This window comes from Amblyomma americanum, chromosome 2 (genome assembly GCF_052857255.1).
Source record: "Amblyomma americanum isolate KBUSLIRL-KWMA chromosome 2, ASM5285725v1, whole genome shotgun sequence".
Taxonomy (NCBI): domain Eukaryota; kingdom Metazoa; phylum Arthropoda; class Arachnida; order Ixodida; family Ixodidae; genus Amblyomma; species Amblyomma americanum.
The window spans coordinates 19815683-19827698 of record NC_135498.1 but is presented as its reverse complement, the minus strand read 5'-3'; the positions used below and the strand labels follow the sequence as shown (position 1 = coordinate 19827698).

At 46.5% G+C, this 12016-nt stretch overlaps 1 protein-coding gene across 1 annotated transcript; it reads left to right on the top strand.

Moving 5' to 3' along the window:
* The first annotated feature begins 245 nt into the window (after positions 1 to 245).
* LOC144118376 (uncharacterized) lies at positions 246 to 8219 on the top strand. Its single transcript, XM_077651327.1, has 5 exons — positions 246 to 315; positions 1766 to 1953; positions 2346 to 2573; positions 5587 to 5764; positions 7968 to 8219. The coding sequence occupies exons 1-5, from the start codon at positions 313 to 315 to the stop codon at positions 8085 to 8087; spliced, it is 717 nt and encodes a 238-aa protein (XP_077507453.1). The 5' UTR covers positions 246 to 312; the 3' UTR covers positions 8088 to 8219.
* The last annotated feature ends 3797 nt before the right edge of the window (positions 8220 to 12016 follow it).

Sequence of the window (12016 nt, the reverse complement as noted above, 5' to 3'; positions counted from 1 at the left end):
AGCCATTGTGGAGAAATACTAAGACTAATTCTCCGATGTATTGACGGTTTTATATTTAAGAGCTTGAAATATTATTATTGTTGTTGTTTTTCATCACAAATAAAAATTGGCTTTGGTTGCTGTTTTAGTCCTTGAACGAGACTTGGCCGGCGTAGGCTTGCCACACGGACAGCTCAAAGCCAACATTTCAAACCGTTACGACACGCCAGCACAGAGAATCAACACCTCGCACTCGTGAAGAAGAAGAAAAATAAGAAGATCGGAGCTGTAAGCGAGTCCTAGTCGCCTGTGAAATCGCCTCCGCTGTCAAGAATGGTAACTTCATCAGTACGACTGCTTCACATTCCTCATATCTTGCGCTGAGAGAGATAACAGGACTAGAACTTCGATTCTCCTCAGCGGTATAAAATGAGAACACAACTGATGACTGTCACCGCTCCACCTAGTCCATCAGGCTTTGCCCGCGGTTATTGTACAGACTGTACAGTAGGTCAGCCGGTCCTCATAGGAGGCGTGGTTGGGTTTGCGGACGTAGGATCGGTGGAAGATGACTCGACACTGCTAAACCATGCCGGGGGCTCTCAACTGTACCCCGCAAGGGGAACATAGGGGTCGGCCGGGACGATTTCGTGAACGGTAACAACGATAAGAGAGATCGGTAGAGGGAGGAGTGGGGGGGTTAAAAACATCACCTCAGCAGCTAAATTCACCTGACTGAAGAGGGCTGTTAATACTGAACAGCAACGCATGGAGACCAGACACTTCACATAAGACGCGAGGCTTGCGCTTCCTGCGTCTTTCGCCAGAGTCACGTCATTTTGTGCGGAGCTGCTCAGTATTGACGTCAAGCACGTCATTACTATGAACGCCTTGCGCAGCGTTTCAAGCTATCAACTTGAGTGGTACCCAGTCCGCAACCTCATCCTAGGATAGACTAGCTTCTTCTAGAGATAATTAATTAAATTGCAAATGCGTGCACTTATCTTTCTGTTTTGCCGAAGATTCCAAGAATGCGAAAAAATTGCATAGAGCCCTGAGCGAATGCAATCTCATACCCGTGACGATCAGGCCATTGTATATGCTGCAGCAGCACGCAGCTGGCGATGTGTCAAACCCTCCGGTAAGTGTAGCACGAGGACGTTAAAGCTAGAGTCGCAGTCAGGGCTTTATTTCATAGAGGACCAAAAACGCCAGGACAAAAAGTGTGCCACAATCGTCACTTCCAACAAAATGGCAAATGAAAACTCGATTGGTTAGGGCGCTCGACTACTGATCCGGAGTTCCCGGGTTCGAACCCGACCGCGGCGGCTGCGTTTTTATGGAGGAAAAACGCTAAGGCGCCCGTGTGCTGTGCGATGTCAGTGCACGTTAAAGATCCCCGGGGTGGTCGAAATTATTCCGGAGCCCTACACTACGGCACCTCCTTCTTCCTTTCCTCTTTCACTCCCTCCCTTATCCCTTCCCTTACGGCGCGGTTCAGGTGTCCAACGATATATGAGACAGATACTGCGCCATTTCCTTTCCCCAAAAAACCAATTATTAATTATTATTAAAACTCGATTCAACGGAAAACCGTGGCGCCTTTTCCCATAGTAGCAGCCACTGCACACATGGACTTATGCTTGTGGTAATAAGTCAGGGGCACAGTTAACGGGCTCGAAAGGAGTCTGCTAGATGTAGGCAATTGAGCGAATGAATGCGTATAGACGCAAGTTTGTTCATAATTCGAGCATGACGGGCGCCGCTGTACTTTATTATTTTGCAGTGCGCCGCACCATCAGGACTGTGGGACACGATGGCCGTGGTGATCGAGGAAGTCTACCACTTTGCGATGGCGTCGCTTTGTGGTTACGACCTGGTGCTGGACACCTACTACGGTGTCAAGCCGAAGCGTCCAATCGGCAACGTCGTCGTCGGCATGGTGCTACTCGCTTTTCACTGCGCCTTCTTATCGTGAGTCAGCTGGCAGGCCTACGCGTCTTTACCTTGTACACAATTGTATTCCTTGCAAAGTCACAGCTTTTTGTTACGCTACCCCTACCCAGGACAATAATACTGTGGTGTGAATCGAAATCCACTCCGATGACTTAAAGGAAAATCGGTTATCTGCTTGAAACAATGCTTGCCCTGCTCATGTCAACAGCCGCTCCATTTCAGCTAGGATAACTCCCATTTGTTCGTTAACCCACAGCGTACGCTGCTCTTTCCTTCTCTCTCAACGTCGTTAACCTTCCCATTTTCCTTTCAATGGCTCGCTGCGCAGTCCTGACTTTAAGCTCAATCCGTTTTGCTAGCCTCCAATAAGCGAAAAATCTGCCTCGCGACTGCCCGTTTGCGTTGCGCAGGCGCGGAGAGGCGCACAGTATGCTACCCGTGAAGCTCGTCCACTTGCTGGACATGCTGTTCCATGTGACACACTGCGCGTGGGAAGCCATGAACGTGGTGGCGGTACTGCGCTGTCCACATGGCACGCTGGACCCCGAGACAGCACTGACGCAGGACGGCACCAGCTGCTACGCGGACTCAGTCATGGTCGCTCTCATTACCATCGTCTACCACGTCGGCGCTCTCGCGTGAGTCATCGTTTCTCGACAGATATCTTCTAAATCGGCGTGAAAGGAAAGCAAAACGAATGTACAAACAAACAATTGGCATATCCCACCTCCTCGTCGAGAGTTGTAAGCAGGAAATGCACTGCAGGAAAATCGTAGCGCATTCTACTGGCGCTATTGAACACTAATTTACGGACCCGCCGCGGTGGCTCAGAGGTTAGGGCGCTCGACTACTGATCCGGAGTTCCCGGGTTCGAACCCGACCGCGGCGGCTGCGTTTTTATGGAGGAAAAACGCTAAGACGCCCGTGTGCTGTGCGATGTCAGTACACGTTAAAGATCCCCAGGTGATCGAAATTATTCCGGAGCCCTCCACTACGGCACCTCTTCTTCCTTTCATCTTTCACTCCCTCCTTTATCCCTTCCCTTACGGCGCGGTTCAGGTGTCCAACGATATATGAGACAGATACTGCGCCATTTCCTTTCCCCCAAAACCAATTATTATTATTATTCTACTGAGTGCCTCATAGATGGTAGTAGCCGCACTCGTCTTGAGGAGCCTGTCATATCAGCCCTTTCTTAGCTGGACAGCGTGTTCGCTTTCTTGCGCCGCTTTTACTGTGAAAATTGTTTTTGAGGAAAGGTAATGCTGCAACAACTGGTGGGTGGTGTAAACTTTACTGGCCATTAATATTACATGTGGGGGATGAGGCACTAACTGGCACTGCAGGGTGTCGCTGGTCAGCTGTGCCTCAGTAAAACTTCTTTCGGGGCTAGTTGGTGCATTTTGAACCAAGGAAGAGGAGCAGCGCAAAAGCATGCAACCACACAAGAAGAAAGGACAAGACACAAGCGCTGACTGACAACTGAATTTTATTGAAGGAAGGCACGCCTTAAATAAGGTGAGCAACAGAGGTGAAAAGGAGGAGAGCGAACAATCGAGAAAGATAAGAGCAAGCCCAAGCAAGCATCAATACATGAAAAACTCAAACGTTGGCTGCTTCTAAAAAGTACCTCTGCTGCATGCTTCTGCGCTGCTCCTCTTCCTTGGTTCAGTTGTGCCTCCCCACGCTGAAATGGCGCATCAGGCGTCTTTAAGTATTCGGGTTTATCCCTACACCTCCACGAGATGTGATACAGCGTGAGACGGGGCGTTCCGCTGGTATTGGGTGGGGAAAGTTTTGCTGTACTTGTAAATGTTTCTAAAGGAATTTGTTTGGATTAATCTCCATGCTGTGGCTCCCGTAGAGCACAGCTGTTTGTGGGGCGGGGGTAGGTCCGACGACTGAGTCGCTGGGTCTATCGTCGTATGTGGATGGAAGGGGTTCAAAGTGAGGTGTAGGCTGATACGCTTGGTTGGTTAGCGCGCGAGCTAGATCATGGACCGCCTCGTTTCTTTCCTTCGAGTCCTGCCTAGCCCGAGGACCACGGAATTTAATGGTTTCGGAGCAACGAGTTTGCCTCGACGTAGAGGGCGCCAGTGAAATGAGGAGCACAAGGAGGGCAGACATGTAGGCTCCTTATGGGAGCGCAGGCGCTCCACGTACTGCTAGTCCCGGAGTTTCCATGAGCGGGTGAAGCCCGGTTCAGTTGCATGGAGGAACACCGCCGCGCAGAATCTTGGGCGAAGGACGTGGCGCGAATGAGCTGGACGAGGCGCAAGCAGAGCAAGAACCGCCGCATCCACATAAGCGTACGCCGCGTAGACAAGGGCGAGGACAAACGCAAGGCGTATGCGAACCTCGAGGTGCGTTAACGCGAGCTCCAATACATTTATGAAAGGCAGCAAGATCCTCGCAAAAGCGCATCGAAAAACTTTCTAGCGCAGACCATCCGCATTACTATGAATGTGTAATCGCCATGTAATTTTTTGAATGTGATAGCAAGAGAGGCCCCATTGAAGAGAAAAGCCGGCGTCCGTCCGTCACGAAACGGAACCACTGGTCGAGAGGGCCCCGACGTCAATGTGGTTTCACTGGCCGTGAGAGTCGTGACGTCAAGGCACTGAAGAAAAGAAATCAATTTCTCCGAAAAGAAGAATGGTCGAGGGGGCATCGAACCACTGTCGTTTCGTTCACGAGCCGGGCGCGCATGCCTCTACACCACTGAGAGAGCAGAGAATGAGAATAAATGAGCAGAGCTAGGTAAATGACCAACTCCGCTTATATAGGCGCGTAGGCATAACCGAAGTAAAAGTGACGGAGTATATGCGCAGGAGGGATCTCTAGTGCTATCGCATTGTACTTTGAAGAGTAGCGTAAGTGTCGTCCAACTTTTTTTTTTCCGCTGGGTAACATTTGGGCAGAAAGTTTCGGAATATTTAGGACAAATTCGAATTCATGTTCGGCATTAGGTTCACCACGGCTTCTACAGGAATTTCAAGCTCAAAAGCAACGGGCAGAAAGGAGGCCTATATGCCCTTGAGATGTAGTATGTAGTAAAATTGTCCCCATCATTACATACTTGGTGTCTCTGTGTGCCGTCTGCAGACATACATCATACACCAAGAACTACGCAATTTTCTAAGGTCCCTATTGTGGTCTTTGCCTTCAGCCATATAAGTAGTGAAATTCACACTAACTGCAACAACAGCGTGTAAAATAATGATATATATGGTGCTCATGCCCATAGTTAAGTACGTGTCTAGCACAGATTCAGTTTGCCGCTCCGTACATGGAAGCGCTTAGCACTGTCAGAATTTTCAACAATGTTAACAGGTAAGCTCAGTGTCATTGTCATAGACTTGTGCAGTTAGACGCAAGTCAGTTCCAGTGTGCGTGCATTCGCCACCGTGTCTCACATTGGTTCGGTCTCACTTATAAACAAAGGTAGCAAATCCTTGCCGGTTCCATCCGCTCTGTGACACAGAGGACACACATCCTCCAGGGTCAGGAGGTGAATGCTGAAGTTGTCGGTTCAGGTCGCTCAACTTTAGCTGTTGCTCGAAAAGCCGTTCACGCCCTCAACAGAAGAGAAGAACTTTAGAACGCGGTGACGCCAGGATAGTGACAGCCTTCACTTCACTGCTTTTCCAGAACATACTACCGGTGGGTTGAGATGAGACCAACCGCGAGTTCCTCGCAATGCTTGTCCGCATGCACATCCTGGCTACGTCAGCGGCTGCACAGCAGGTTGTCCCGGCCAGTCACGCCCCTGAGCCCTCAACTGCTAGGTGACACACTGGATCTCGAACGGCCACTGGAAGGCCAACAGGTACGTAATCTTCCCCACTGAGAGAGCCGCACCATATGATAAGGGAGCTGAAGGACCACTTTATTTTATTTATTCAAAGATACCGCAGCGCCACGAATGCATTAGACAACTTTAGCATATCGTGTACCGTGTTACCATTACCCTTACCGGAGTACCGGGAGCCGCCCACTACCAGTGCGCATGTGCTGACTGGTCCTGAAGCGGCAGGCATCCGCACAGCTGCCAGGTACCTGGCGCCATCTAGCGCAATCAAGGCGACCCGGGCATGCGCACTGATGGCGCGTGGGCTCCCTGTACTCCGGTAAAGGTAACAAGGTAACATGGTATACTAAAGGTGTCTATTATTTCAGGGGGAACATACAATTCATTAAAACATGACAAGTGACATAGATATGTTCGAACAGCGCATGGAACAGCCTAATAGGCAAGATAAAAACACACACGCACACACATGTACATTGGATGAGACAGTACTACAATAAAATCAATTTAAGCAGAAATGCAACCAACCATGTTTTTTTCATTGTTTGTTCCACACAGATATGACATGAGGAAAGAGTTCGCGTTAGTTCGACATTTGATTTCACGCACTTTAAAAACATGATCACAAAGTTGGGATATAGAATGTAGCAGCTGAACACAAACAGCTTTATCATTCCCGGTTTTGCTGATATTTAATAGATGCAGTAAAACATTTTACTGCGCAGTAGCAGCCAACTGCTGAGTAGTTCCCAACCAAGATTCTTTTATTTCTGCAACCCTGGCATAATCAAGAATGGGTCTGACGTGAGTTTTTTTAGATTTTCTGAGGCTTCATAAAATTTTTGCCAGATGAAATTCAACATTCTTGACGCTTTTCCTGTTATATATTCAACATCACTTCCCCATGTCAAGTCCTCCGTGAAATATGCACCAAGGTACTTAAATTGGACAGCTTTTTCCAAACGAGTGTAATATATACAATACACGTAGTTTATTGAATTACATTTATGCATAAAAGAAAAATATTTGCAATTATTTGAGTTCAGGGTCACTTTCCACGTGCTGCACCATTGCTGGATGCGGTCTAGATTGTGTTGCAGAGCACGAACATTGTATTCGCTGATACTGGGACTGTATACGACGTAGTCGTCTGCGTGCAAGTGGATTTTGCATGAAAAATTTTTAACAATATCATTAAAGAAAATTAAAACATCAAAGCTCCCAAAACAGACCTTGGAGGTACACCGGACATCTGCAGAGTGGGATGTAGCCTTCTTTGTTATAGCTACAGTTCCATACATCTAGGAGCTTCATAGCAAGGTATTGGTTTAGCATCGTGAAGCACTTAGATTGATAAAAGAAAAGATAAAGACACAGGAGTGAAGGACTACATTTCTGCGTGTAAATGTATGTCTTATACCTAAGGACAGCCTTGACTGTATATATCCTGATGGCATGCATTTGCAACGGTTGAACTGTGGACGACGTAGCACTGTCCGACGCCCTTTGTTTAGATGACCACGTTCAATGCTAAATGTCAGCTTCCATGGCCCTCAGTTTTACTTCATGCCAAAAAAAAGGAGGGGTAGTATTTGACTTCATTTTAGAGCAGATATACCTATATATCACTGTCAGATGGCATGTAAGCCATGGGAGCATTGAACTGCAGCATCAGATAAATGCAGCATTGCACACATTACCAAGGTGAACTTGGTACAGTTATATGTAATGAAGCAAGGCTGAATGATGGGCCAGTTGGTATGACATGTTGAATAATAATTTTTACCTGTGTAGGTTCTCCTCTTATCCCTCGTCTTTTTTCGGCTGGTAAAAATTATTCTTCAACATGCCTATATGTAAACCCTTTTTTTTTTTTTGCCTTGCCGGGGGACGAAGCAAAAGTGATAAATAGGACGATTTCTGCGGTATTGTGAAAACGTGTTGCACCCTCCAACAATACAAGCTCCAAACAAGCGAATGTGCTGCTTTCCTTACAGCCACCAAGAGACAATGGTTAAGCTTCGATGCCAGCTGTGGACATGGAACCCTCAGCCTCAGCATGTGGCATTCATAGATGTTGCCATTGCGTTTCATGACACTGTTAGGAGCAACGTGTAATATAGACGTTAGATCCCAACCAGCATGTCTTACGATGTTTTGAGCTTATGTTTGATATGTGCCCTTATGCATACCTACTGGCATTCTCATTCCTCCTGCACAGATATGCCTGGCCTCCTTCGAGATCTCCCACCGGCCGGTACCCAGTGGAATAAAAAAGCGCCGCCCCGCCGCCCAAGTCAGCGGTATAGCTGCGCAGCTTCAAGACGACGTAGACGACTGAAAGCTTTGCATGCCTCTCGGAGGCAGCCAGCAAGCACGACAAGTTCTAAATTTCCCCACAAGACACCGCGCACAAATGCAGGCATTCACTGCGCCCATTCGTTAATAAAATTTCCAGCATTACGAAAGCAAACCATGTCAGAAGCATGGCACTGCTAGGTGCCCATATATAATGCGACAGCTAGATGTAGGATGGCAAAGTTGCCGCATGATCACATGCAGTACTGACGCACAAAAAGATTTCATAATTGCACACTGCTTGGTTTGCTGGTGCCAGAGATGTTGCTCCCACTTATATGGCAACCAAGATAATCTACCTCCATTTCAAGTACCTCAAACATTCTGGCAGTACTTACAACAAAAACTGTACTGCCCATAAGATTGCGTTCTCTCAGTGGTACAGTCCCCAAGCCTAGAGTCACTAGAAAAATATCCTGCCGGTTGTGGTTAAGCAAGCTGGATGGTTGGTAGGAGCATTCTCTTCGAAGCGTGACAGTGGCAGGCATCACCATTATCGATATGTCTTTTTCTTTACCTTTCTTCAACCAATCTGTCAAATATCCCTATCTTTTTTTTTAAATTCAAGTTCTATAGTTTTATGCTACACCGGTTTTGAATTGAATCCTGCACGTGTCTATTTATGTCACTGCTCTACTTTTGAGCCACCAACCTTTCAATCGCTTTTTACTAATGTATGTGTAATGCCGATTCATTCACATTGCCTTTGTTATTTGTTAACCCTAGGGCATCGAGGATAGCAATTGCGCCAGCGTCGATATCTGGATGGATCCCCATGCACATGCTCAATTGTTTGTATACCGATTTACCACACTGATCATGTAGGATCCTCTTGGATATTTTGTAGCTTTGCATTCTAAAACACCTCGATTTCGCATCAAACAGTATAGCACATAAAACAACTCATTCCCGATTTTTCTTTTCCATTTTCTATACAGCTCCAGAGTCTGCTTTTCTCCCCACTAAATCAATTCAGTCCTCACCCTGCCCTTCTGACCAGTGCTTAAAAGCTGTTTTCCCGCTCTGGTTTCCTGCATAATTACTTATTGGCTTTCTAGTCCTTTTCCGCCACTTTGAGTCAACCCTTTTTTTGTACAAGTATTTAAATATCTTAGCTGCCCATCTGTTAACGTGCAGCTAGCTTAGGCATTCTTCAAGCAATATTTCACTGTGCTTCCAGCACTTCAAGCAAAGTCCAGCCCATATCTCCTTGTGATGCCTTATTTGTGGTTCTGCAATGCGAAACTTGAGCTATCTGCCCATAGCTAATTTATTTCTAGCCCAGAATTCACTTCTGACCTTAGGCACAAACCTGCATTCTAGAAAGTAAGCCCTAGCACCATTATTCCTTTCCAAACACCTCTCAGTACCCTGATTAATTTGTACTAAAAACAAAGCCCTGAGCATCTCCTTTATTTTTAGGACTATTACCCAGTCTGTAAATCTTCCTGGCTATCGGCTAATAGTGCAAAATGTCGTCAGCCTACTTTAAAACACGGGAGCTTTAAAATAGGTCATGCCCGGGAGTCACTTCTCTATAACCCTTGGATGGACAGACAAACGGGTGGGTGGATGGACGGATTCCATTTAGGGTGCCTCGATACAGCGTTCCTTTTGCAGCTGCATCGAGGCACCCTAATTCCATTTCCCCAATAGCACCGCTTGGCAGCTAATGGAGAATTATCTGTGAAAAACCATGGAGAAAACGGATAAGAACACAACGCGTGAGGTACCTTTTCAAAGCCAATGCAAAGAATCATGGGAGAGTCCTCTCCAGCTACTTCCAGTCCCAATTTTTTCCGACTCCTTGCCTGTTTCATAGTAGTGGCCATGCATGTCGGCATCGTTTATTCACTAATTTATTTGTGCTGGGACATCGCTAATCGTACAGCATCAACGCAAAATCAGTGTGTGCTGTGTATGTGTGCGACGCGAGCTCAAAAACTGACAATTCCGAAAGGTAAACATGCTCTAACTGTCGTGGTTAATATGCCAGTTTAGGCAGAATGTTGCACATATTGCCTGCAGTCGGTTTCACACGCGGGTGAACTCAATCCGATATATCTGTTCTCATTCATTTGGCAGAGTGGCAAGTTTTGCAACCTGTACAGTTGAGCAAACGAGATGCATTTCCTTCACAGCGTGTAAAGGCTGTCAATGGCCTAGCAAATTACCCATTCAGACCACTGTGCACACAGTGTGTCTCAACACATCGCAATGCATGCTCACAGGAAGCCTCACACCTTTTTCATTATTTTCGTTACATTTCGTGCGAAAATGCGCTACGAAGGAAAGTAGAATCGAGGTTGCGTTGTTTTTGCGATGATGCAGTGCTATCAGCGATGCTGCAAATAAATTAGAATACTCTATATTAACAAAGCAGCAGCAATGAACCAAGCAAACAAGGCGAAAAAGTTGGAACCGGAAGTAAAGGTAGCAGACGACTTTCCCATGACCCTCTGCGTTGACTCCTGAAACAATCTCAACAACTGCCTACTCCACTACGGCACCTTTCTTCTCTCACTTCTTCCTTTATCCCTCCCCTTACAGCGTGGTTCAGGTGTTCATCGAGATGCCAGACAGATACTGCGCCATTTCATTTCCTCAAAAAAAATTTTCAGTTTTCAATCGGTGAAGTGCATTTCCAAAGTGAACGCAAAGAATCATGGGAGTAGTCTGCCAGCTACTTCCGGTTCCAATTTCCTCCCACGCACTGCCTTTCGAATTGCAATCGCCGTGCATATGCGTGCGTCATTTACTAATTTATTTGTGCTGCGATATCTCTCATTGTACAGCATCATCGCAAGATCAGCGCATGTTGCTTATGAACGTGCCCTGAGCGCAGAAATTAACAGTAACGAAAGGTAATCGTGTTTGGCATGTTATAGTATGCCAGCGAGGCTGGTTCTGCATATGCATGGCAGTTGGTTTCACATACGTGCGAACTAGTTTGACACATTGGTCATAATTTTTTTCGTCACATTACGAATAGCTGTAACCTGCACAGATTAGCAGCCGATAGATGCATTTTCCTCACAGTGTGTGAAGACTGCCAGTGGGCCAGCGAATGATCCATACTTATCACTGTGTGCATGCCACTCTCAACATATCACACTGTGGGTATGCATAGAAAGCCTTGTACCATTTTCATTATTTTGATCGCATTTCGTACGAAATTCACCATGAAGCAGGTAGTCGACGTCGCGTTGGCTTTGTGATGATTCAGTACAAACACTGATGTTTTAGAAGAAATAAATTAGAATAAGACTTATTAGCACAGCGACTGCTGTTAAGCAAGCGAACAGGGGGAGAAAGTTGGAACCGGAAGTAGCGGTAGCAGATGACTTTCCCATGATCCTTTGTGCTAACTCTGCAAATGCACCTCACAGCTCACCTATTAACAGCATTCATTCGACATCGGTTTTGTGACTCAATGGACTAGCGTAGGATTAGCGCGTTTTTGGAAAGCGTAATACAGCAGTCGGAATCCCTTTATACAATTTTTTTTGTTTTTTTGCTTTAACAGCAAGAATCAACAGCAGCCAATCATTTGACCCCCTTCCATGTCTATGTTATTTCTAAGGTTGCATTCTGAGATGCTCTTCCATCTAGACAATCTATATGAGCCAGGAGACAAAACTGGAAGTTGGGGTAATGTACCGTTGAGAGAGCGAAATTACGCATATTAAGAGGTTTTGCTTCGGATGTGTCTATGTAAAACTGCAGCTTTCCTATTGTGGCACCATGTGTCCAGCGAGGACGAGCTAAAGTGGCCCGCTAGCACGTCGCTCCTCAGCAGCTCCACACCTCATGACTGTCATTACTAAAATATCGTGATGACATGCCACCTTGCTCTCCAAAGCAACCACGTTATGAAAGAAAGCCGCCACTCTTGAATGTAGAAGCCAATTT

Bases quoted from the DNA above. Each gene is read 5' to 3' on its own strand.
- LOC144118376 (XM_077651327.1), top strand. The intron at 2,574-5,586 runs GTGAGTCATCGT...CTGCTTTTCCAG, and splicing joins TACCACGTCGGCGCTCTCGC to AACATACTACCGGTGGGTTG. The intron at 5,765-7,967 runs GTACGTAATCTT...CCTCCTGCACAG, and splicing joins GGCCACTGGAAGGCCAACAG to ATATGCCTGGCCTCCTTCGA.